The following is a 27,600-nucleotide window of genomic DNA, read 5'->3' as shown; positions in this document are numbered from 1 at the left end:
ATTGGCGGAAAAAGTGCAATATAGTGTCGCGTCCCTCCCTTGGTAAATGTTTCGGATCCGCCCCTGTATAGGAGGGGGGGGGGGGAGGGTAATCCTTTAACTGAAAATATTCTGATACACAACCGGGGGGGGGGGGGGGTTAAAATGTGGAGGGAATTTTCACAGGTAAAACTGCACGCTAGTCAATGACACTTTGAATTTTTTATAATTTTGTTTCGCTGTAAGAGAATTTAGACGTAGAAGGCACGATAATTGCATCTCAACCCCATATGGTTCAACATTTTAGACATTTTTTTTTTCTTTTGTCATTTCGGGGTCTTCTATTTTCTCTCACTTTGTTTGGTACAAAAAGTTCTTTTAAAATCTGTATCTTATATCTTGAAAGCAATAACAACTTCTCGGGTCTTTCCGGAAAAGGCCGGGAACATGAATTTTCGGTCGAGAATTTGTCACTCCTTTTGAGATGTCACCAGCTGTACGTGAAGTACCACAAATTTAGACCTATACTTAGCGCTCAGTGTCGTAACAGTGAAGGTTCGTTAGCGTGTCAACGCCTGTCGCGACGTGGGACCTCCGTTTTTAAGGTCATTCCCAAAAGAAAGTAAAAATGAATAAAAAAAACAAAATAAATAATATCGAGGCAATTAGAAAATAAAAATATCTGATTCTACTTTTAGCAACATAATTTAGATAATTATTGATCAAATTACCTTGAACGAAAATCAAACAGTCCGTCTCAATTTTCTGTATGAAATCTTTCTTTTTTTCCACAAATTGAATCATACTGACCTCAGAAACTTTCTCCAGTTTTGGTTTGACTTTTTGTAAATGATTTGATATTGCTTTGAATTGATAGTATGAAGTTTGACATTAAAATTATAAAAACAAAAGGGATCTATAAAAGATGAACAATAAAAACTCTGTGTATTCATTTGTGGTGTTGTGTAAAAGTCGCTACGCCACTTGATTATAATTCTATACAAAAAAAAGTGAATGAATTACTCTCTTGATCGCATATTGTTGTACAGCAGTGGCGGATCTAGCGGGACGGGGTGGATGGGGAGGGAAGGGGGGGGGGGGGAGTAGCGGGGCTTGATTTAAAAAAACATATCAATTTTGTTTATAGGCATGCACCTATGTTTGTTTTTTAAATAGTCCATTTTTGCCATTTATGGATCTCCACGTTTACAGGGGGGGGGGGGGGGGGGGGGGGGGGGGGGGGGGTAGGAGAAAAAGGTACACACTTGGGTCGCATCTCGCTCATTTAAAAAAAAAAAGGTCCAGATCCGCTATTGTAGAAATGAAAATATATTGAAGATTACACATATATAGGAGCAAACCTGAAATCATGTTGCACAATGGCGTCACGCCATGGGTGAGTAAAAATGGGGAAGGGGTGTCAAGAATGAAAATGTACGCTGACATTTTTTTTTTTCAATTTATATTTAGATGTTATAGCCTATAAAATTTAGATTTTTTAGAATTTACGTTTGCGGATCTAAAAGATACGGGAGTACGTGTACCCCAACCCCCTTTGGTTATGGTAGTTGGGGGGGGGGGGTCATATAAAGAGATCTCCCCTTCCTTCTCTTTGGTTGCAAAATTTTCTTGATCCGCCACCAACAAAAAAAAAATCTTGAAAGGAACTTCTCGGGTCATTCCGTAAGCTCGGGGATATGAATGCGTTGTATTTCACTTGCCGGAAAGGCCCGAGAGTGTGCGATTGCTATTTAAAACAAGAGTTGTCTTTCTTGATGAAGCAGAAGACACTTGCAGCGGAAACGAAGATGGACGCCGAATCAGCGTGATCAGACAGAAAGCTTATATTTGCGGATACTTAGCGAAAATGACTGTCGGGTACAGCACTATTACACGTAGGTACCATTTATTTAGATTCCTCTGGTTATTTGGTTTTGCCTGAGTTGCATGAAAGAAATATTCAGGACAGACGAGTTTTTCAAATTTCATGGGTGTTGCTAAAACGCGGAACAGAAAATGGAACGGAAAATATTGTATGCAGTGAATAGATGAAATTGACTGTTTTGAACAAATATTTACCGGTCAGCGTTTTTGTTACTTAAATAGAAAAAAGAAAACTTTAAAACAAATTAATCATTAAAGCCAAAATATTCACAGCCTCATGTCAGAGTAAAGTAAGAGTAAATTCCAGGGCCGTAAGTAGGGTTCTAAATCAGGGGAGGCAGGGGATTGGGGGCCGCCGATTGACTTTACGACTGAAAATGACACTTTTTAAATCCCAATTTATCATGTTTGTGTTTCATTTGTACTATGTAAAGAATCGTAATATGGTGTCAAAGACAAAGGTGCTTGTCTTCATTTTAAACATATATCCTATAATATAACATTTATATAATTTTATTTTCTTTTTTGCCAAAAAATCAGACGAGGCAGTTGCCTCGTCTGCCTCATCGGCAGTTACGGCCCTGAATTCGGACGGTTGAATGCCATCCATGTCAATCGGAACTCCTCGAATTGCATCCATGTCAGACCACCCGGTGTCAGGTTTATCCGTCCCACAGTTGATCCGTCCCTAGATGATCCGTCCTCTGGTAAACTGTATGTTTGTAGAATTGTATCAGGGGCTGTCGAGCAATGCATCTGTTGTTTCAAGTGCGATAATCAATAATATGTTGACGGTGCTACCGTTTGAGCGAGCGCAGCTACGTAGGTATACATGTACATATTTTGTAATGTTCATGCTTTCGTTAGGTTTAATTTAAACAATATCTATTTGCCAAATACTCAGTATATGACTGAAATTAGGCAGCAGAAACAGCCCATTCTAGTTTTCTCCCATGGTTTAAACTTTTATATCAAGTCATTAAAGCATAAAACTTATACGTGAATGGGATTGAAATATTTTTATACCTATACATTTTATTTCTGCCGCCTTCACGGTGACTTACTTAACCTTTGACCCACGACTTGTTCTGAACTGTATACTCTCGAAAATAGAGGCTACTTTCCCTATTTTTACTTTCTATCTTTCCAAGTCACTAATACACACCTATTTGATTTTTAAAAATGAAATTCATATAAAAATCTTGTAGCAATGGCATGCTTTAGAAGAGAAAATTTGAACAAAATTTATAATATTGTACATAATCCTAGTTGTAACACAATGATGAAATATTTCAGCACTCTCAAATAATATTGAATAAATTGCAACATATTTGAGACCCTCTCCGCTGTTTTTGTAAGGATACATTGAAATTTATTCTCAAAACTAGAATTATAATTAATGATTTTTCAGTCATGAAGTGGCATGGCTGGTTATCAGTGGGGGGATGGGGGTGAGGTGTCATCATGGTTTGCATTACCGGACGAGCCAAGGGAATAGATTTATAAGTAGTTCTTATTTTTAGACGTGAAAAAAAAAGATTTAAGAAATAATGTTTTTGATCCGGCCGAATTCCATCAATTTTTTTTGCGTTTTTATTATTTTTCTTAATCGCTCTGTGTCTAAAGAAAAATGCAAAAGTAAAGGAAGAACCTCAGTCTTGATAAGGAATTTTCATGGTTGATATAGAGATTGCAAAATGTTTTGCAGAATTTGTGAGGCCAATCAACCAGCAACGTCCACCATTTCTGGACACCCGTTGTCCGATTTCACCACGACCTGGTGTACATCTTTCAAATGTGGAACTGTGACTATTCACGGTAACAGTAAGATACACGTCTTGTCCGTGACTGCATTATTAGCAGTAAGTCGAGCGAGGCAACTGTTGCAGCTAATTTTCACAGACAATTACAAACTCGGGATGTAGTGTTCTTATTGATGCTGGTACTGATTGTTCAGTAAAATATCCAACAAAAGTAGAAGCTCTTATTCGCATAAGCAGTGAAGGCCCACTTATTAGGGCCCCGCATGAAATGCGGGAAGCCCTATAGTAATCACATTGTCCGACCGACCGTCCGTCTGTCCTTCCGTCAACACTTTCTTTGTGACACGATAACTCAAACAGTTTTTATCGTACAGTTTTCAAATTTTGTGTATGTGTATATATTTGGTTTTTTTTTATGTAATATAAAAAATGCTTGATGTTACATGTAGATTGAATTAAAACACATCATTCCCAGTCAACAACTTTCGATCAGGATCGGAATACGAAATAAAATTTCTTATATCCGGTTGCAAAGTGAAACTGCTTCATGCTTCAAGTTATTGAATTATGTAGCAATTGCACGTTACACATTAGAAAACTGTTCCTTTTGATAAAGAAAGTCACAAAATAGATACAAAATGAGTGTACCTTATTCATTACTGTTACCGAGCTTTCGTCGGTGAAAATCTCGAAATGGCGTGTTTCGCGGCGCTTCGTCCACATTTTCTATGTGAGTATTTTGATATTTGCTTATGCATTTTTTGCGCATACATGGTATGTCTCGGCTAGGAATAATGGAAACTTTCTCACCTATGTATGTAAAGACATATTAATCTCTTGTTTTTAAAAATGTAGAACACTTTTATCAAATGACAATGTGTTTGAAAACGCTTAGAGCCCCGATGTCAGAATTTCCTTTTCCAAGAAATCAATATGTCAAATTCATAATCCTTTTCGAATAGTATGTGCCATATTTTGTACCAGTTATCCATTTTGAGTCCCCTATTACAATGGGATTTTGTTGCACTCTGTTGTGTTTGAGTGGATGTCATGAGTGTGTCAAACAGAAGTAATTTAAATTGCATAAGTCTCTCAAAAATATGCTTCATGATTCCTTTTTCACAAATTGGCATTCCAATGTATCTTTATATATTATTAATTCTAACATATATACCAGCCCCAAATATTGCTATATCAAATACAGATGTCACTTTCCTCTAATAACCCTCGGTGGGGCCCTTGCTGACCGTGTCAGTTTTCTAGTTGAGGACTTTAAAGTAAATCCTTGTTTGGAACGCTAGGTTTTCTTACCCAGAAGCGTACTGTAAAATATACAGGATGGCCCAATGCAATACAACTTTTGCCAGAGTAAATACTTGACTTGTTAGCATCCAGCATGTTTCACAGCACATTTCTATTCAGTTTAAAAAAAACAAACAAATCGCATACATGGGTGTTGATTTTTTTCTTGAAAGATATTCAAATTAAAAAAAAACAACTTGTAGACCTTATTTACAAAATCTTTTACCATGGCGAGTAGAAATTTTGAACATGGTGACTTAAGATATATGAAAATGGCGACCAGAAATTTTTCTAGGTGGCCATTTTGCGACCTGATAGTAGATGTGACTTGGAGCAATGTTTTGAATATGAATTCTTTATCATGTTTATGGCAAGACCTTGTTATACTTTGGTGTTGACCCTGAACAACAGCAGAGCCAATGTGGCTCAGGTGAGCGATGTGGCCACTGGGCCTCTTGTTTATATTGTTATCTTTTACATTCATCGGGATCTGGTTCCATGGTAGGGCATATGCATATCTAGAGGTAGTAGATGAAATGCAGTTCATTATTCTAATATTTCAAGCTCTTTAATCGCAATAGGAACATACTATTGAAAATATATATCAAATATGTTCATTAATCATGTGAGTTTTTTCCCCTATAGGTGGTGACTGAAGTCTGGTCAGTCGGCAGGCAGCAGTACTCAATTTACCGCATTCCTACAATCCAACTGAAATTACGGGTATTCAGAATCGGCCTTCAAACAGTTGATGGTAAGTAGAATTACAAACAGGATTCAGAAGTCTGACTCTTTATAAGTAATTAAAATACAGATATTATTGTTATACATGTATATACAGGTTTTGTTTTATGTTGCATGTATTTTTTGGCAAAAATGGGGACCTAGACTTGATGCTTTTCAGCTCACCTGAGCCAAAGGCTCAAGTAAGGACTGTTCCAGAAATGATCAAATGGGGGGGCCGGGCGGCAAACGATATTTTTTTGTGTGGGTGGTCGTATTTTTTCAGATTTTAATTGGTCCGTGGTTGGACTGTTAAAAAAATATTTATTATGGGTAGTGGGTAGTTTCTATTGTTTTATTTTGTGCCACGTGGGTGTTGAGTTTTCAGAATATTTTTATTGTCGCTCTTGTCGTGTTGCTTACAAAACGTCGGAGGGAAAATTGAAAATGTGCTTTCGAAATCGGAAATCGGAAGTAACATAGAACTATTCGAGTTGTCGCTCTTTGCAGCGCATAACTTTCCATTACGGCACTCTTCAAATTAGAGGCGCGTTAAGTAGGGTCCCTTTGGACGTGATGGCGGCGAACTCTGTTCTGTAGATTATTAGTTTACAGTGCATCGATTTTGGGAATATTTTGAAACCAATAGGTATTCCGTTTTCTAATAAAAATAGGCAAACCTTAGTTGATTTATACGAGGGTACCGATGCGTTATATTTATCAGTCGGTGTGATGGTGATAGAGGCCTCCGGCCGCGGGCTCCATTAGAAGACGAACGATTCGTGGAAAAACATATCCATACCCATTTCATGATAATAGCATCGTTTGGACTCCCAATCTTTCCAACATTCCCGCCATAGATGCCTTTGATTGTTGATGTGATATCGTTTCTTCAGAACTACTGTGATACAATGTCGCACAGGCATTACCGCGTCATTGACTAGAATGTTTGTCCCGAAAACCTCGCGAGATTTGTACCGTTTTCATTTTTAAAAATATTCTTGTGGTGGGTCTGGTTATTTTTTTTATTTTATTAGATGGGTCATTGTAAAATGAGTTTATTAATTTGATGGGTCATGGGGTAATTTTTTTTTTTTTATGGGTGCTTGGTATATACAAAAGGTGCCTCCCGACCCCCCCATGTATTTATTTCTGGAATATCGCTAAGCTTTTCTGATCAAATTTTGTTCGTTGTCTGTCATTGTCGTAAACTTTTCACATTTTCGACTTCTTCTCAAGAACCGCTAGGCCAACTTCAACCAAACTTGCCACAAAGCATCTTTAGGTGAAGGGCTTTCAAGTTTGTTCAAATGAAGGGCCATGTCCCTTTCAAAGGGAAGACAATCGCAAAAATGCGAAAATAGGGTGGGGTCATTTAAAAATTTTCTTCTCAAGAACCACTGGTCCAGAAAAGCTGAGATTGACATGAAAGCTTCCTGACATAATGCAGATTCAAGTTTGTTCAAAGCATGGCCCCCCGGTGGTTGGATGGGGCCACAATAGGGGGTCAAAGTTTTACATACAAATATATAGGATAAATCTTTCAAAATCTTCCTCTCAAGAACCACTGAGCCAGAAAAGCTGAGATGTACTTCAAAGCTTCCTGATATAATACAGATTCAAGTTAGTTAAAATCAAGGCCCCCGGGGGTTGGATGGGGCTACAATAGGGGATCAAATTTTTAAATGCCAATATATAGAAAAATCTTTAAAAATCTTCTCAAGGACCACTGAGCCAAAAAAGCTGATATTTACCTGAAAGCTTTCTGACATATTTCAGATTTCAGTTTGATCAAATCATAGCCGCAGGGGTAGGATGGGGTCACAAGTTTTGCATACGAATATATAGGGAAAATCTTTAAATGTGAGCCAAGGTGACTCAGGTGAGCGATGTGGCCCTGGGCCTCTTGTTGAACTCATTTTTATGCTCTTGGACTAGTGACAGGTGTCAATGGTTGTTTTTTTTTCAGAAGCCCGCCCTGGTAGCTGGAATTTGCCCCTTGACCAGCAGCACTGTCCAGGTCGGTGGTTACCTATTGCTCTAAACAAGGGTGGCATGTGGAAACTCATTTTTCCTAAGCTGGCAATATTTGTGACTCATATCAGCCTCATTTACATTCTGAAGTTTAATTCATAACTTATTGCTGGATATTTGTAGAGACAGTGGTTGATGATGGATAGATGACTTTTCCTCAGCCCATCATTACCTGCTGGAGTGCTGGTAGAGGCTGAACGCTTTAATAAATATAACTGTGATCTTGCTGAGATGTAGTAATCCATGGGAATTTTCCAAAGAAGATTCAAGAGAAGTATTCAATTTTCTCATAAGTTCAGACTGTAGAGAGCATGAAAGCAGATATTACAGTTATCTCCCTTAGACTAGATAAATTACAATGCGGCACTTTCAAATCATCTAAGTTTAGAGTTATAATGCTGTTTGAATTCTTTGAATTTGGCTACGATTACTAGTTAAAGACATAACCACATGCAAGGTGAAGATAACGAACAACGACCAATCTCATAACTCATAACACCTGTATTGCCTCAGTTTACTTACAATTATAATATATACCTTTAAGTATAAATTGTCTTTCTCTTAATTGTGTATACTTTGTGGAATTTATGAAAATTGCATGATCACTGTTCGTTATCTTCTCTTTATATTAGCAGTAGATTCTATTTACCTGACTCATCAGGAATGCATTGTTAGGTCACCTTAGTCACTCAGGTGATCTTTTGCAATTGATCTGCCCGTTCGTTGTCGCCGTCTGTCAATTGTATATCGATTCGTTAAACACCCCTCTCAACAAAATTTCACTCATGGAGACATCATCAGTTCCGGCGAAGGGCTGCAAAATTTAGGTCTATGCTCGGCGCTTATGGCCTTTGAGCAGGGAAGGATTTTTATCTTGCCACAAAACATTCTTGGGAAAAGGGGATTCATGTTTGTTCAAATGAAGCAGCGTGTCAACTTGAAAGGGGAAATTATACAGTGAAACTTCTCCAAATCGTCCCCTCAGAAAACCACTCCTCTCTGAATATCGCCCAATTCTTAAAGTCTCTGTAGGAATCTTAACATATCCTTTCAAAGAAATTCATATAATCCAAAGTGTGACTTTTCGAGATCTCCGCCATTTTTGACAAGGGACTTCTGGGATGATCCTCAGTTATAGGTTCAGATTTAGCTCGGATTATTCTGTGCTCTTTAGTCATTGGAGCTTGCAGCAGGAGCCAGAGCACTGCACTCACTATTAATATGCAAGTAGCTGCATTTAATTCAAATTGAAGTTGAACACAAGGACCCCAGGGGTAGGGTGGGGGCAGAATATGAAATCAGAGTTTTATATGGTAATATGCAGAAAATTTATTAAAACAAAGACTTTTCAAGAGGAGCAGGGCCACACTAAATCATATCCAAATGCAAATGTCCCCAAGTTGTGTGAAAACAAGGTTTTTTTATGACCCTGACTAAGGATGGGGTGGAATTGTTTTTGTCCTGTCTGTCTGAAATTTTAATCTTCCTCATAACTTTTGAATAATGAGCAGTGGAGCTCTCATATTTGCATTCTTTTTTATGGCCATAAAGTTTTTCACCTTGTGACCTTGACATTAGAGTTTGATCTACTGACCGGTTTAGGTAGAACTTTCATATTTTGTATACATACATGTATAATGACCTGAATGTTTTACAGAATAGTCATATGGTATTGAGGCATTCCTGTGTTGTGTGAATTTAAGTTTGCTTTATGTCGTGAACTTCGGGGCTAGGTGGGGCAACAAAATAGAGTCAACATATTTCATAGGAATAATGATTTAAAATACAAAAAAATTTGAAAATCAAAACAGCTGACCAAGAGCAAGGTAACTCGGGTGAGTGATGTGGCCTAAGGGCCTCTTTGGGATTAAACTCTAAGGTTATAAAGTATGTTTTTAACAATTTATCTGAAATTATTTGTATGCGTTGATTTTGGGGTCCTGAAGGTCAAGGTCACTACTGGACTTCATAGAAAAGCTAGTATAAATTCATTAAGGAAGCATATGCCCTGCGTTGCAGAGTTCTTAGGCCACTGATAAAATGTGTTGTGTTTCCGCTAACCCGACTGACCCTAAATTATAGCCCCGACCCTAGATTTTTTTTTTGATATTTAAAACAAAAATCGTAATTTTCCCGGAAAAAATGTATTCCCGGTTCTTGGTTTTCGGTTTAGTTAGACATTGAGATGAAGTCATTCAAACGCTTTCATGATATACAAAATTGCATGGTTTTGTGTCAAGCGTTTAAACAACATTGATAATGTTTCTAACTAACAGCATGGATGATGGTTGACCCAGTGGCTAGTACCTCCATGCGTGCTCACGCAACGATGATTTAACAATTGAAGTTAACAGACGGTCGAGAGACTCTGCCAAGTGTCATGTTTTCATAGAAGACTTTCTTTTGTTAAAATTGCCAACTCCTATGTTGTTTTTAGACGGTGGCTATTTATAGCCATGCACTGTCTTATGCTATCATTTCAATGGGCATTAGACGGGGACCCTAGTTTTATATGGAGGTCATGATGCAGAGTGACAGACATGAATGTCCAGTCTGTCAAATTTGTATGCACATCCTTGGTTTCTGCTGCAGTTCTAACTGAAAACACTATGAAAACGGTCGCAAATAACGCAGTGAGCGCATCCGAGTTGTTGATGGCTGGTGAGAGCCGAGAGGAAAAAAAGATGTGCAGATTGTTTTTGAAATAAAAATTTATGTCCGGTAAAAAGTTTTAGCTGGAAGAGAGTTGGATCCCATTAGGATAAGTGGGATCTGCCCAGACTGTCTTCCTACCCTTGTTCCATTTAGATTGTGAAAATACATTCAGAAATGTATTAATAAACTTAAAATATGTTAATGATGTTGATATTTTGGTGATGATTTAATATATTTTTTCAAAACCATCACATTATTTTCCTGTCAAACATATCCAATAGAAGTATTCCTATGACAACCAATCTAAATGTAGAAACAATATATCTGGTACTTGTAGAGCATAGTGGCATAGAGGAGTTAACTTTTGTTGTTTTATGCTAGATATGTTTCATTGAAAAATATAGTTTCTTATAAAACATCTGGAAATAATCCTCAGCCAATAACAGGTGAAATGTTATGATTGAAAGGATATGGGGCTCACAGCGGGTGTGACCGGTCAACAGGGGATGCTTACTCCTCCTAGGCACCTGATCCCACCTCTGGTGTGTCCAGGGTTCCGTGTTTGCCCAACTATCTATTTTGTATTGCTTATAGGAGTTATGAGATTGATCACTGTTCGTTATCTTCACCTTGCAATGCAATTTAAGCAAAATTTTATTTTGAAAGTATAAAATTCAATAGAACATTTAACTTGTGCAGTAATTAGGGCTATACGGACCGTGGATATCGGCCTGGATAGCTCAGTGGTTAGAGCACCTGACTAGAAATGCAGGGGTCCAGCCAAAGATTTTCTCCTTCCCATACTACATTTGGTGCCGTTGACCACCCCTAATGGTGCAGGTTGGCCTGTCAGGGGCAAAAAGAACCTGGGTTGATATTGAAAGACAATTATAAAATTATAATTGATCTTAAGGAGGGAGGAATGTAGTAATTAGGGCTCTACGGACTGGATATTGGCCTGGATAGCTCAATGGTTAGAGCACCTGCCTAGTAATGCAGGGGTCCCAGGTTCGATTCCCGGTCCAGCCAAAGATTTTCTCCTCCTTCCTATACTACACTTGTTAGAGTTTACAATGTTTTTGCATACTTTGAAAAAATAAAATTTAAAAAAAAATATATAATTTATTTCCTACCTTCCTACCCTATTTTTTTCTGGAACATTAGCGGAAACTCAACAATTTTTATCGTTGGCCTTATTCATATTCTATCATGAAACAGAGAACAAAGTCCCTTGACAAAATTCTCTTCAAAAAATTTACTGAGCATTTTCAACCTGCAGACAATTTTACTTGCCTGTCTGATTTCTGGTGATTCCAGCACTCAATGCTACTTTGGTTTTTCAGCTTTCTGTACCTTAAGATGTTGACACCTTGCTGATGGAGAAGAAGCAGAAAGCAGTTCTCTTACCATCAGATCTGATCCATTTTTGGAGATAGCCTTTTGTATGGAGCTGGTAATTTTGTTTTCCTTTTTAGTTCACTTGAAATCTAAGCTCATGTGAGCTTTTTTTATCTCCCCTTATCTGTAGTCCATCCGTCCTTTCTTATGTAAACTTTTATGATCCCAAAAAAAATTTGAGGAGCATTAATACATTCTCTGTCATGTCTGTTCCACCTCATATCTCCTAAACTTTTGATCAGAAATTGATCACAAATGTTCAGGTAAGGACTTGTGGACCAAAGTCTCTCAAGGTCATTGTGGAAAGTCCAAGGTCACTCAGAAAATAAAAGTTCCTTATTTCAACAGTTTTTGATTCCTGTCTCCTAAACCATTCATCAGAAATTGATCAGCAATAGTTCTTGGGACGGGACGTTTGGTTCAAGGTCATTTTTGAAAAGTCAAGGACACTCAGAACATGTACTTTACAGAAGGAAAAATTGCTTATTTCAACTGCTTTAGCTCACCTGATTCTGATCGCCTGTTGTCCGTCATCTGTCTATCCGTCGGTAAACTTTTTACATTTTTGACTTCCTCTCCAGAACCACTGGCCAATTTCAAACCAAACTCGGGGAAAAAGCATCCTTGGGTGAAGATCATTTAAGTTTGTTCAAATGAAGGGACATGCCCCCTTCAAAGGAAATGATCACAAAAATGCTAAAATAGGGTGGGGTCGTTTAAAAAGTTCTTCTCAAGAATCACTGGGCTAGAAGAGTTGAAATTTACATCAAAGTTTTCTAACAGTGCAAATTTAATTTTGTTCAAACCAAAACCCACAGGAGTAGGGTAGGGCCACAATAGGGGATCAAAGTTTTACATGCGAATATATAGGTACGGTTTTTGAAAATCTTCTTCTCATGAACCCCTGTACCAGGAAAGTACAAATTTACATGAAAGTTTTCTGACATAATGCAGATTAAAGTTTGTAAAAATCATGGGCCAAGGTGACTCGGGTGAGCGATGTGGCCCATGAGCCTCTTGTTGAATAGCCTTTGATCACATATCACACAAGTAAGGGGGAGATCAAACGTTCAATGTTTCACAAAAAACTAAATTCAATAAGTTTTCACCAAGACCCCCCCCCCCCCTTTAGAATGTTGAAACTAATTGATTAACAAGTATAAACATACGATTATAAATAACACTGTATAATTTTCTACTGTTTATTCACAATTGAAAGTGCACATTAAAACTATTAGATGTTTATTAAAATGTAATGTTATTATGTGGTTTTTAACAATAGCTTAATTGTCATTTTTCTCTTTCCACTAAAGTGTAATCAATGTTGGATGACAGGAACTTACGGGTTATTTTATCCCCCTCCCCCTAACTATTTGAATTAATTTTTTTATCCAACATTGATCTTTTGATACTTGCCCCTAAGTAACAGGCAAATTGAAGGCTCAAGTTAGCTTTTCTGATTAAAACTTTCTGTTGTCTGTCATTTGCGTCGTTGTAAACTTTTCAAATTTTCATTTTCTTCAGAACAACTTGGCCAATTTCAAACAAATAATTTTTGGGTGATGGGGATTCAAGTTTGGTCTAATGAGGGGCAACATCCTTCTCCAAGGGAAGATAATAGTGAAATTACACTGAGAAATTTTAAAATCTTCTCCAGAACTAAAGGGCCAATTTCAATCAAACTTGGTAAAAATCATCCTTGGATGAATGGGATTTACATTTGTTCAAATGAAGGGCTGTGCCCCCTTCAAAGGAGAGATAATGCCGAAAATGCAAAAATAGGGTGGTGTCATTTAAAAACCTTCTCCTCAAGAATCACTAAGCCGGAAGAGCTGAAATGTACACATAAGCTCTCTGCCATAGTGCAAATTCAAGTTTTGTGAAAATCATGGCCCCAGGGGCCAGGGATAGGTTAGGAACACAAAAGGGGATCAAAGTTTACATGCAAATATATTGGGAAAATCTTTAAAAATCTTCTTGTCAAGAACCACTGGGCCAGACAAGTTCAAATTTACATGACAGCTTTTATATGTTGTATGTATATTTCCTGTGGCAAGACAGTTCATTTTATATCGTGACCTTTGACCTTGTGACCTTCAACTAGGATTTTGGTCTACTTTTGAAACATAATCTCAGGGTTTGACACTAAGGCACGTCCGACCGACCGAGTCTACTAAATGATAGGTCCGGTCGGGTAAAATGTCGATTTACTAGTCCGACTGGCCGTGTTAAATAATAAGCAAGAAACTACCAATCTTGAACCATGTGGTGGAATAATCTCTATTTTTAGTTCTAATAGATAAGTCGCGGTCGGTAATGATGTTTTACGACATCTACTCGATGTTAATTTTAAACAGTTTATTTGAATAAACTATAATAAAGTGTTTATCAAGTTAATAAATTACGTCGTAAACGTTTGTCATTTACATGGAAGTATTTAGATATGGAGAAACTATCAGGGTTTTTTCTGGAAAGTTGGTCAGGGCTAGTGGATATAAAGTCAGGTCTAGTAAAAATCATTTGAAGTAGCCTGACTGGTCTAGTGCTGAAAAAAGTAAATGTCAAACCCTGAATCTATCAAATATATTTGGATCCATTTTAGGTGGGGCTTTCATTTTTAGCTTACCTGAACCGAAGCTTCAAGTGAGCTTTTCTGATTACATTTTGTCCGTCGTCCGTCCGTAAACTTTTCACACTTTCGACTTCTTCTCCAGAACCCAAGGGCCAAATTCAACCAAACTTGTCACAAAGCATCCTTGGGTGAAGGGGATTCAGATTTGTTCAAATGAAGGGCCATGCCCCTTTTCAAGGGGAGATAATTAAGAATATGTGAAATTTTGGTGGCATCTTTTAAAAATCTTCTTCTCAAGAACCACTGGGCCAGAAAAGATGAAATTCATAGACAAGCTTTATTAGGTAGTGCAGATTCTAAATTGTTAAAATCATGGCCCTCGGGGATTGGATGGGGCCACAATAGGGGATCCAAGTTTTACATACAAATATATAGGACCAATCTTTAAAAATCTTCTTCTCAAGAACCACTGAGCCAAATAAGCTGAGATTTATATGAAAGCTTCGTGATATAGTACAGATTCTAAATTGTTAAAATCATGGCCCCCGGGGGTTGGATGGGGCCACAAGGGGGGATCAAAGTTTTACATACAAATATATAGGAAAAATCTTTTAAAATCTTCTTCTCAAGAACCACTGAGCCAGAAAAGCTCAGATTTAATATATGAAAGCTTCCTGATAGAGTGTAGATTCTAAATTGTAACATGGCCCCCGGAGGTCGAATGGGGCCACAAGGGGGATCAAAGTTTGACATACAAATATATAGGAAAAATCTTTAAAAATCTTCTTTTTAAGAACCACTGAGCCAGAGAAGCTGAGATTTATATGAAAGCTTCCTGATATAGAGCAGATTCTAAATTGTTAAAATCATGGCCCCCGGGGATCGGATGGGGCCACAATAGGGGATCAAAGTTTGACATACAAATATATAGGAAAAATCTTCTTCTCAAGAACCACTGAGCCAGAAAAGCTGATATTTACATGAAAGCTTCCTAACATAGTGTAGAGTTAAGTTTTTTCAAATCATGGCCCCCTGGGGTAGAATGGGGCCACAATAGGGGATCCAAGTTTTACATAGAAATATATAGGGAAAATCTTTAAAAATCTTCTTCTCAAGAACCACTGAGCCAGAGAAGCTGATATTTACATGAAAGCTTTCTGACATAATGCAGATTCAAGTTTATAGAAATCCTGGCCCCCGGGGGTTAGATGGGGCCACAATAGGGGATCAAATTTTTACATACAAATATATAGGGACAATCTTTAAAAATCTTCTTCCCAAGAACCACTGAGCCAGAAAAGCTGATATTTACATGAAAGCTTCCTAACATAGTGTAGAGTTAAGTTTGTTCAAATCATGGCCCCCTGGGGTAGGATGGAGCCACAATAGGGGATCCAAGTTTTACATACAAATATATAGGAAAAATCTTTAAAAATATTCTTCTCAAGAACCACTGAGCCAGAAAAGCTGATATTTACATGAAAGATTTTTGACATAATGCAGATTCAAGTTTGTTCAGATCATGGCCCATGGGGGTAGGATGGGGCCACAAGGGGGGATCAAAGTTTGACATACAAATATATAGGAAAAATCTTTAAAAATCTTCTTCTCAAGAACTAGTGGGCCAAAGAAGTTCAAATTTACATGAAAGCTTTCTGACATAGTGTAGATTCAAGTTTGCAAAAACCATTGTCTTCAGGGGTAGGTTGGCGCCATAATAGGGACTACGTTTTTGCATGCAAATATATATGGAAAGTCTTCTGATATGGACCAAGGTGACTCAGGTGAGCGATATGGCCCATGGGCCTCTTGTTTGTATATAGATTCTTTATGGAAAAACCTTATTTTGTGAAGTTTGACCTTAACCTGGGAGTTCGATCATTCTGACGTATTCAATATCTCCTGAACATATTTTGTATTTAAATTTTTTATGACAATACCTATTTTTTCATACTATAACCTTTGACTTTGTGACCTTGAAATTTGACCTTATTTCAAGGAAATGTAACCTACCAAATATTTTCAATAGTATTCAAGGTAGGGCTTTCATATTTTGTTTATAGGTTCTTGTTGACAAAACGACCTTGTGGTACAATCACATTTGATCTTTTGACCTCCACCTACTTTCCAAAAAAATGGCCTAGTTAATATCTTCTAAACTATTTAAGGAAAAAGCTTTTATATTTTGTGTATAGATTTTTATGGCAAGAATTTGATTTAGTGTTTGACCTTATGACCTAAATCTACTTTTAATAAGAATCTGACCTCTTCATTATCTCCTGAACTATTTAAGATAGAGCTTTCATAGAACTTTTAGGACTCAGTATTCATACATGTGCACTGGTTTGGTGTCATTTTGATACATTCAGTATCATTGTATCGATCTTTTGAGTATAAATTTGTGATCTAAAAGCATGATATAATGGTGTAAAGGATCAGTTTGTGGTTAACCAATATTTGATGTGAAAATAAATATTGTAGGGTAACGGTTACTGGAGACATGCTGTTGATTGATGAGGATAATTTTCCCGAGACTCTGACATATATTGCAGGACCTGGATAGCTCTACTGGTGTTCAAAATGCCAGGTTTGTTAATGGCATTACAATGTAAATGTTCCATGGAATGTCAGATTTGTTAATGGATTTACATGTGAAATGTTCCATGTAATGGCCAGGGCATATGTAATATAGCATTAATATTTTTAATGAAACTCTGGTGACCTATTGCAATTGGTCTGCATCCGTTGTCATGCGTTGCCTGTCGTGTTAGGTGTGTTAACATCTTCAAGACAACGGGGAAATAAATTGTAAATTTCAGAATTCCTGGACTCCTGTGGCTTTAGGGTCGGGGCAAAAACTGCCCAAATTTGACCAATTTTCAAAAAATCTTCTTTACGACTATACATGTGTAAGAAAAACTCAATGCATAGGGATGTAGAGCAGGAAAGCCTCTATCAAAATTGTAAATTTCATGATCCCTGGGGTAGGGGTTCTGACCTCAGGGCGATGCCAAACATGTTATATAGTATTGGTGTGTAAAACACTTAAATGACATCTTCTTAAGTGCTGTTGAACCTTTCTTGTCAGCGGAACTCCTCTGAGAACACTCAACATCATTTCGTGAATCTTTGTAGTTAATAGAAACATGCTGTGTAGATGTGCATATTCCCAGGAAATTCTGATTGTCCCTTTTGAACTTAGAATTTCGAGTCCGTCTGTCCTGTTGTTGTCAGTACAATTCCTCAGAGATCGCTTAAGGGCTATTCCAGAAATAAATACATGGGGGGGGGGGGGGGGGGGGTCGGGAGGCACCTTTTGTATATACCAAGCACCCATAAAAAAAATAAAAAATTACCCCATGACCCATCAAATTAATAAACTCATTTTACAATGACCCATCTAATAAAAAAAAAAAACTAACCAGACCCACCACAAAAATATTTTTAAAAATGAAAACGGTACAAATCTCGCGAGGTTTTCGGGACAAGCATTCTAGTCAATGATGCGGTAATGCCTGTGCGACATTGTATCACAGTAGTTCTGAAGAAACGATGTCACATCAACAATCAAAGGCATCTATGGCGGGAATGTTGGAAAGATTGGGAGTCCAAACGATACTATTATCATGAAATGGGTATGGATATGTTCTTCCACGAATCGTTCGTCTTCTAATGGAGCCCGCGCCCGGAGGCCTCTATATCATCATAAATACAACGCATCGGTACCCTCGTATAAATCAACTAAGGTTTGCCTATTTTTATTAGAAAACGGAATACCTATTGGTTTCAAAATATTCCCAAAATCGATGCACTGTAAACTGTATTAATCTACCGAAGAGAGTTCGCCGCCATCACGTCCAAAGGGACCCTACTAAACGCGCCTCTAATTTGAAGAGTGCCGTAATGGAAAGTTATGCGCTGCAAAGAGCGACAACTCGAATAGTTCTATGTTACTTCCGATTTCTGATTTCGAAAGCACGTTTTCAATTTTCCCTCCGACGTTTTGTAACCAACACGACAAGAGCGACAATAACTCAACACCCACGTGGCACAAAATAAAACAATAGAAACTACCCACTACCCATAATAAATATTTTTTTAACAGTCCAACCACGGACCAATTAAAATATGAAAAAATAAGACCACCCACACAAAAAAATATCATTTGCCGCCCGACCCCACCATTTGATCATTTCTGGAACAGCCCTAACAGAATTTGATGAAAATTTGTAGTTAATAAGGACACACTGTGTAGATATGCATATTTCCAGAAAATTCTGATTCAATTATTTTTCTTGGAGTTATGCCCCTTTTGAATTTTGAGCCCGTCTGTGCTGTTCTTGCAGCAATGCATAGCATTACCATTCATTATGTGAGACATTGTTAAGCAATGTTGGAGCGTGGGGTATGTGAACTTGATCACTTTTACTTTCTTTCATTAGTCAGGTGCTCTAACCATTGAGCAACCATGACCGGTCTATCCGAAACCCCTCTAATACTAGTCACGTGCTCCAGTCATTGATCTACCGTGACCGGTTTATCCTAGACCCCTGTGCGAGTCAGGTGTTCTAACTATTGAGCTACCAAAAAAAAAAAAAAAAAACTATTGAGCTACCATGTCCGGTCTATCTGAGATCCCAGTATTACTAGTCAGGTGTTCTAACCATTGAGCTACCATGACCGGTCTATCAGAGACCCATGTTGTACAAGTCAGGTGCTCTAACCATTGAGCTACCGTGACCAGTCTATCGGAGACCCTTGTATTACTAGTCAGGTGCTCTAACTATTGAGCTACTTTGTCCGGTCTATCAGAGACCCCTGTATTACTAGTCAGGTGCTCTAACCATTGAGCTACCGTGAGCGGTCTATCAGAGACCCCTGCTGTACTAGTCAGGTGCTCTAACCATTGATTTACCATGGCCAGTCTATCCAAGACCCCTGTATTACTAGTCAGTTGCTTTAACCATTGAGCTACCATGACCGGTCTATGTGAGACCCCTGTATTACTAGTTAGGTGCTCAGTTTTTCAGAGACCCATGTATTATTAGTCAGGTGTTCTTACTATTGAGCTACAGTGACCGGTCTATCAGAGACCCCTGTATTACTAATCAAGTGTTTTAACTATTGAGCTACAGTGGCCGGTCTATCAGAGACCCGTGTATTACTAGTCAGATGTTCTGAGCACGGAGCTATCCAGATCGATATCCATGGTTCATCTTAACATCAGCCTATGGATAGGTCAATAGTTAGAGCACATGATTTGTAATACAGGGGTCTCTGAAAAACTGGGCACCTAACTGGTAATACAGGGGTCTCTGTTAGACCTGTCACTGTAGCTCAATAGTTAGAACACCTGATTAGTAATACAGGGGTCTCAGATTCGATTTCCAGTTGAACCATGAGTTTTCTCCTTCCTGTTACATTTACATATATATAAACATGTAAATATACCACACTGTAATAGACTGGGCATTTTGTAAGATAATTAAGTTCTGAAATACAGACAATTGTTGACAATACAGTTAGATATAATTACACTTTGTGTTTTGTAGGACTGTGGAGTGTTGTGATGTTATTGATGGTCAACAGAAGATTGTGACCTTGAATCTGAAGATCTGTGATGAAGACTGGACGTTTGGGGTCACTCTCTGTTACAGTACTACAAATCTAAGTAAGTACTCAGTAATAATGTAAGACTGAACTCTGTATCATGTTTATCTAATATAAACATTGTAAAATCAAACACATATTGAAATACATAATTAACAAACAGAATAATTAGTAGTTTATCACACACAAACAAGTATATGTGTACATGTATAGATGTACTATAATTCAAGGCTACACACAAAATACTGACAAAGTGACTTAGTACATCACAAGAACTGATTTACCTTTATTTACATTTCATGATTAACATGTGTCTAATTGTATATAGATAATTAACTAGTAACACAATCTAATTATTAATTAGTATACTAAGATTAGATATAATAATACAGATATTGTAAGATATAATTACTAAACAGCAGTGAGAGACTAATGTTCTATCAGTTAAACTCACAAACACAAGTACATGTTAATTACACATCACAGACACAGGGCTGTAATTAACACAGGGCTGTAATCAACACAGGGCTGTAATTAACACAGGGCTGTAATCAACAAACAGATGTAATCAACACAAAGATGCAATTAACACTCTGTTTAGGTGTGTAATGAACAGGGTTTTTAGATGTGTAATTAACACTGTAGAGCTGTGTAATTAACACTGTGTTTATAGATATTGGATTTTCTTCACTTTAGCAGTGACATGCTCAGCCACAAAGAGGTTGTCTCTGATGTCCACACATAAACCTAATGGAAACTCTAAACCACAGTGAATGTAACGGAGGAACTGTCCGTCCTGATCTAGGATGTGGATACGGTTACTGTACCAGTCTGCTGTCAGGATGTGACTCTGGCTGTCTGTAGTGATGCCGTGTGGATAAAATGATTGCTCGGTATTAGAGGGATGACCAGTGTATCTAAATCGGAGTTTTCCTGACTGATTGACCACCACTACTGCACTAGCTCCACCGTCAGCCACACAGATATCCAGGTTCTTGTTCTCACTGAGGTAATTCATGTCACCAGATGAGTAGAGAGGACGACCCTGATCATCAAACTGAATGCTTTGTTTCTCTGTGGAGCCGGAGTAACGCACGACTTTGGATTGTTTGACATCATCACTGACCATGGTAACCAGGAGATCATCAGAGGCGGTACTGCAGACAGAGAGAGGGTACCACCCCTGTAGTGTGATCACGGTCTGTATCTGTTTATTCTTTATTAAGTTAATAGCTCTATATATATCGTCAGTATAAACAAGATCTCCGTCCCGTGTCACTGCTATGTCCTCTGGTGCGTTCCCTGACTTGGTTTGTATTGATGTCAGTAGTTCACTCTGGAGGTTGAGCAGATTCATGGTTTTGTTTAACGGACCGCATGTCCAGACTTGATCTTCACTCAGACAGCTAACACTGTATAGTCTGTTATACCCAGTGTCTATGGTGGCGGTGAGGCGCGGCTCATCAAGCAGTGGTTTGACTGAAGGAGACGATACAGCTTCTGCTGACTTGATTGTGTCGCCATGTTCTGTGTTAATGGATAATGGCGACAGAGAACCAAACATTCCATTGAGCTGATCTTTGTTTATTTTCTGAGCAGAAAAACTGGGTACTGTAACTCGGACTTTAGGCGGTAATGTTCTAAATTCAGAATTCCTAGATTTGTAAGTAGAGGTTAAGGAGACGTCATTTGATTTTAGGATTGATTTCAAGTCGGACATGATTTGTTTCAGTTCCGCCATTTTCTGTGTGATTTCTTCTGTATTTTTATTCAGGGTAGATAGGTGTTTGTTTTTCATCTCCTGAATGTCGGATTTCCGCTGGTTGACAATGGCGGTGATTTCCCGGTGTAGGAGTTCTCCTTGTTGATCGGCAATTGTTGTTAGTTCTCCGTAATTCGTTTCTAACTGGGCTTTCTCAGTTTGCACAACGGACGCCATTTCTTCATATCGCGGGTAAATTCTGGTCTCGAGTTCGTCCAGATCTTTCTGTAAACTTTCTGTTTTAGTGCTGAGTTTTTCCAGAATATCTGACATATCGTGACCTTCATGTTTACTTGAGGAGACGCAGGTAGAACAGACAGGAATGTCACATTTCTCACAGTAATGTTTACAGAGTTCGTCGGCGTGGTGTGGACATGTTGAGTAGTTAAGAGATTTTCTGTATTTATAGAGCACGACTTTGTGTCTTATAGACGAATCCGAGAGGTGCTTCCCAACACAGGTCTGGCATAGATTTATATCACAACGTTCACAGTGACTCTGTAGGTGGGCAGTTTTACAGAGGTCACACAATAGGATAATCTGGGCTCTGCGGAACGGGTCCATTTCTGATGCCCGGGGTCACATGAGGAGTTCACTGTTAATTAAATTAGGGAATCTTGATTAAAGAGTTTGACTTATTGAAACACAAGACCAGCTAGAATTACAGTATGATAGATAAACTGCCATCATTTTCATTATCTGTTTAAATAGAGTTTTAAAGTTTGTTTTGACCTAGTTCATGTTGGGTAGCGATGCCAATATTTACGTCAGAAGATATAATTGTTTCAATGTATGTATAAATATCTTCATTATAGTCCGTGTACTTAGCAATATCAGTTGTGTGTGTGTGTGTGTGAGGGGGGGGGGGGTCATATAGTAATCACTACTACTGTCTCAGTTTGGACAGAGTTTTATATAGAGACAACTCCTGATTTAGGTGAAGTACTTACGGACGTAGCATTGAGGTGTTTTTTTACCGTGCCAAAGACTAGTTTGCATTGAGGGTTGTTTATTGTGCCAAAGACTAGTTTACATTGAGGGTTGTTTATCGTGCCAAAGACTAGTCTGCATTGAGGGTTGTTTATCGTGCTAAAGACTAGTCTGCATTGAGGGTTGTTTATCGTGCCAAAGACTAGTTTACATTGAGGGTTGTTTATCGTGCCAAAGACTAGTCTGCATTGAGGGTTGTTTATCGTGCTAAAGACTAGTCTGCATTGAGGGTTGTTTATTGTGCCAAAGACTAGTTTACATTGAGGGTTGTTTATCGTGCCAAAGACTAGTTAGCATTGAGGGTTGTTTATCGTGCCAAAGACTAGTCTGCATTGAGGGTTGTTTATCGTGCCAAAGACTAGTCTGCATTGAGGGTTGTTTATCGTGCCAAAGACTAGTTTACATTGAGGGTTGTTTATCGTGCCAAAGACTAGTCTGCATTGAGGGTTGTTTATCGTGCCAAAGACTAGTTTGCATTGAGGGTTTATCGTGCCAAAGACTAGTCTGCATTGAGGGTTGTTTATCGTGCCAAGGACTAGTCTGCATTGAGGGTTGTTTATCATGCCAAAGACTAGTCTGCATTGAGGGTTGTTTATCGTGCCAAAGACTAGTTTACATTGAGGGTTGTTTATCGTACCAAAGACTAGTCTGCATTGAGGGTTGTTTATCGTGTCAAAGACTAGTTTGCATTGAGGGTTGTTTATGTGCCAAAGACTAGTTATACCCCCCGCAACAAGTTGTGGGGGGGGGGGGGGGTATACTGGAATCGGGTTGTCTGTCTGTCCGTCCGTCCGTCTGTAGACGCAATGGTTTCCGGACTCTAAAGCATAATCCTTTCCACCTACCGTCACCATATCATATATATGGACTACCCATGGGATGAAGATGTTCCCTATCGATTTTGGGGTCAAAAGGTGAAAGGTCAAGCGCACTGGACATGAAGTAGCAATTTGGTTTCCGGGCTTTAAAGCGTTATCCTTTCCACCTACAGTCACCATATCATACATATGGACTACCCATGGGATGAAGATGTTCCCTATCGATTTTGGGGTCAAAAGGTCAAAGGTCAAGCACACTGGACATCGAAGTAGCAATATGGTTTCCGGGCTCTAAAGCGTTATCCTTTCCACCTACAGTCACCATATCATACATATGGACTACTCATGGGATGAAGATGTTCCCTATCGATTTTGGGGTCAAAAGGTCAAAGGTCAAGCACACTGGACATCGAAGTAGCAATATGGTTTCCGGGCTCTAAAGCGTTATCCTTTCCACCTACAGTCACCATATCATACATATGGACTACCTATGGGATGAAGATGATCCCTATTGATTTTGGGGTCAAAAGGTCAAAGGTCACGCACACTGGACATCGAAGTAGCAATATGATTTCTAGGCTCTATCTAAAGCGTTATCCTTTCCACCTACAGTCACCATATCATACATATGGACTACCCATGGGATGAAAATATTCCCTATTGATTTTGGGGTCAAAAGGTCAAAGGTCACGCGCACTGGACATCAAAGTAGCAATATGGTTTCCGGGCTCTAAAGCGTTATCCTTTCCACCTACAGTCACCATATCATACATTTGGACTACCCATGGGATGAAGATGTTCCCTATCGAATTTGGGGTCAAAGGTCAAGTGCACTGGACATCGAAGTAGCAATATGGTTCGGTTTGTCATGCCATTTGTTTTTTACACTCAGAAAAGAGATAGTTTATACCTATTACCAACACCCTTTGGGAGATTGGGGTAAGCGGGGGGTATTCTTAGTGAGCATTGCTCACAGTACCTCTTGTTTACATTGAGGGTTGTTTATCGTGACAAAGACTAGTTTGCATTGAGGGTTGTTTATCGTGCCAAAGACTAGTTTGCATTGAGGGTTGTTTATCGTGCCAAAGACTAGTTTACATTGAGGGTTGTTTATCGTAACAAAGACTAGTTTACATTGAGGGTTGTTTATCGTGCCAAAGACTAGTTTACATTGAGGGATGTTTATCGTGACTATGCTGGCGCGACGTTGTAAATTTCTTCTCGCTATTATCCAGTGTAAAATTCCAAACAAACTTACATGTATGTGAGTGACGTGTGACTTTCACAGTAATAAACAAAGTTCTGTTGAGCGCTAAGTGAAGGAACAATCACTACATGTACCTATATATTAAACAGTTTAGATCTGACGCGGTACTGAGATTTAAATCATTTAGTAAATGTAGGCAGTAAACATTGTATTCAAGAAATCATGGTATTGTTAATTAAAACAAAACATTATAAACATTTAGAGGCTAAATCAAACGTCTGACAGCCTCGCATAGTAATATTAAATTAATTATCATTTACTCCCTGTATCATAAATAAATAAAATTAATCGCACTGTCCTAATTCTACCCAATGGATAGATAGATTGATTGATTAATTGATTGATGTTTTCCGCCACACTCAACAATTTTTCAGTTATCTGGTGGCGCCCAGTTTTTATTGGTGGAAGAGAGAACCCAGATACAATGTACCTGGGAAGAGATCACCGACCTTCCGCAAGTAAACTGGGAAACTTTCTCACCGGCGCGAGCGATTTGAACCCGCACCGACAGAGGTGAGAGGCCGTGTGATTTTGAGCGCGATGCTCTAACCACTCGGCCACGGATGCCCATCCCAATGGACAGAAAGAAAGATAGATAGATAGATATCAATTGACGGTTACACATTCCCAGGTCAATATGGTTTACAACATAATACTATACAGGTAAATTATTCCCCGCGTATCGACCTGTATCCTTCTGATCACCTGTAGTACCACGGTGGCGGATCTAGAGAGAGTTAACAAGTGGAAGTTGAATTTTTAGAACTGAATAAATATCTTATTAGGAAACCCCAAACCATTTTTTCCCCCTCAAATTTATAACATGATATCGCAGTTAGATAGGGATGAAATAGTCTGTATCATTGCGATAATCATAAAACTACATACTATTACTGTAAATTGTGTACAGCAATCGGGACGGTCTTTTCTGTATACTGACAATAAACTTAACACGCTAACCAGAATTTTACAGATTTTCTGTATACTGACAATAAACTTAACACGCTAAGCAGAATTTTACAGACTTTTCCTGTTTACTGCCAATAAACTTAACACGCTAAACAGATTGATTGATTGAATATTTTACGTCCCTCTCGAGAATATTGTACTCATATGGAGACGTCACCACTGCCGGTGAAGGGCTGCAACATTTGGGCCTATGCTCGGCGCTTATGGTCATTGAGCAGGGGGGGGGGGGGGGGATCTTTATCGTGCCACACCTGCTGCGACACGGGACCTCGGTTTTTTGCGGTCTCATCGGAAGGACCGTAGCGGAATTTTACAAACTTTTCTGTATACTGACAATAAACTTAACACGCTCGACAGAATTTTATAAAGTTTTCTGTATACTGACAATAAACTTAACACGCTCGGCAGAATTTTGCAGACTTTAGGAGATTCTCACATCTTTAATACTTGTTTTTATACCGATTGTTAGGCCGTTCTTGGCACACTAATTTTGACTACGGATAACTCCGGGATATGGGGCTGACGGCGGATGTGACCGGTCGACAGGGGATGCTCACTCCTCCTAGGTACTTGATTCCATCTCTGGTATATCCAGGGGTCCGTGTTTGCACATCTCTCTATTTTCAATTTTGTATTGCTTGTATAGTGGTTTTGAGATTGATCACTGTTCGTTGTCTTCACCTTTCACTTAATTTTGGGGGGGGGGGGGGGGGTATATTGTGTAGGCGTCCCTCTCGAGAATTTCTCACTGTATAGTATAGAGATATTACCATTGCCGATGAAGGGCAGTGAAATTTGGGCCTATGCTCGGACTTTATGACCTTTGCTGTGACACGGGGCCTCAGTTTTTGCGTTCTTATCCGAATGACCGCTTCATTTAGTCACCTTTTACGACAAGCAAGGGCTACTAGGGATTTATTCTATCTAGGATCCTCACGGACTGGAGGGGGGGGGGGTGCTGAAATGATATGCTACTTTGATTTCGGAAATGTAAATATAGAGCTAATTAGAAATGATCGGATACCATATATCCGGGATTGAAGTGTTCCTGTCGTTTTAATGGCACTCAAAGTTTGTTTTTAAAATTCAACAATTTGAATCCACACGCCAGCTATTTCTTTTATCAGTGAATAAGATTGCATTGCTTATTGAAAGCATTGTCTTACCAGAGGGCTCGTCACTCAAGCTTTCACTTACATATTATTCATTCCCTGCAAATGCAAAGCTTACCTGTGTACAGGTAAACAATAGGTAAATTACCTGTGTATTTTTGAAGTGCGAGTGAAGCTTGCATCACGCGCCCTCTAGTGAGGAAATGACATGAAATACGATACATGTTTTTGAATTATTACTCTTTTTTCTGTTGTAGATTGAGTTGAGTGGAACAATGAACCTCCGGATATCTATGTACATTTACACGTGTAGGATTAAACTTCTGTTGTACTCGCGTATGTGTATTGGGTGTTTGAGTTTTATTTCATAAATAGTTTAGGAATATAGTGTCAGCTCAGTATCTTAAGAACCCTTTGCTTGACAGACATTAAACCTGGTACACTCGTACAATTTGAGGAGAAAATGACCCCTATTGATTTTGAGGCTATGTGGTCAAAGGTTAAGTGTCAAACTGGACATAGGAATATACTGTCAGCTCAATTTCTTGAGAATCCTTTAATTGACAGACATCAAACTTGGTACACTGTTACATCTTCAGAAGAAGATGACCCCAATTGAATTTGAGGTCATATGGTCAAGGGTCAAACTGGACATAGTAATATACTGACCACTCAATATCTTGAGAAACCTTTGCTCGACAGACATCAAACTTAGTACATTGGTATATCTTCAGGAGAAGATGACCCGTATTGATTTTGAGG

General features: G+C 38.6%; 1 protein-coding gene and 1 long non-coding RNA gene across 2 annotated transcripts in view; one reads left to right on the top strand and one right to left on the bottom strand.

The window, feature by feature from the left end:
• Nucleotides 1-1,632: 1,632 nt before the first annotated feature.
• On the top strand, nucleotides 1,633-27,171 carry LOC125672581 (uncharacterized). Its single transcript, XR_008803478.1, has 9 exons — nucleotides 1,633-1,874; nucleotides 5,574-5,682; nucleotides 7,621-7,671; nucleotides 7,809-7,959; nucleotides 11,684-11,793; nucleotides 16,792-16,897; nucleotides 19,863-19,981; nucleotides 20,617-21,119; nucleotides 27,096-27,171. It is a non-coding gene; the product is annotated as an uncharacterized LOC125672581 (long non-coding RNA).
• The window catches only part of LOC130046652 (E3 ubiquitin-protein ligase TRIM71-like), a 74,517-nt gene continuing 66,928 nt past the window's right edge, over nucleotides 20,012-27,600 (bottom strand). The window contains exon 2 of the mRNA XM_056166981.1: nucleotides 20,012-22,277. Within this exon, the coding sequence (XP_056022956.1) occupies nucleotides 20,588-22,246 (1,659 nt within the window). The 5' untranslated portion in view covers nucleotides 22,247-22,277 and the 3' untranslated portion in view covers nucleotides 20,012-20,587. The remainder of the gene's footprint in view (nucleotides 22,278-27,600) is intronic.

The sequence above is a fragment of the Ostrea edulis genome, chromosome 5 (genome assembly GCF_947568905.1).
Source record: "Ostrea edulis chromosome 5, xbOstEdul1.1, whole genome shotgun sequence".
Taxonomy (NCBI): Eukaryota; Metazoa; Mollusca; class Bivalvia; order Ostreida; family Ostreidae; genus Ostrea; species Ostrea edulis.
Note: the sequence above shows the minus strand (reverse complement) of the source record. Positions and strands in the feature narration are given on the sequence as shown.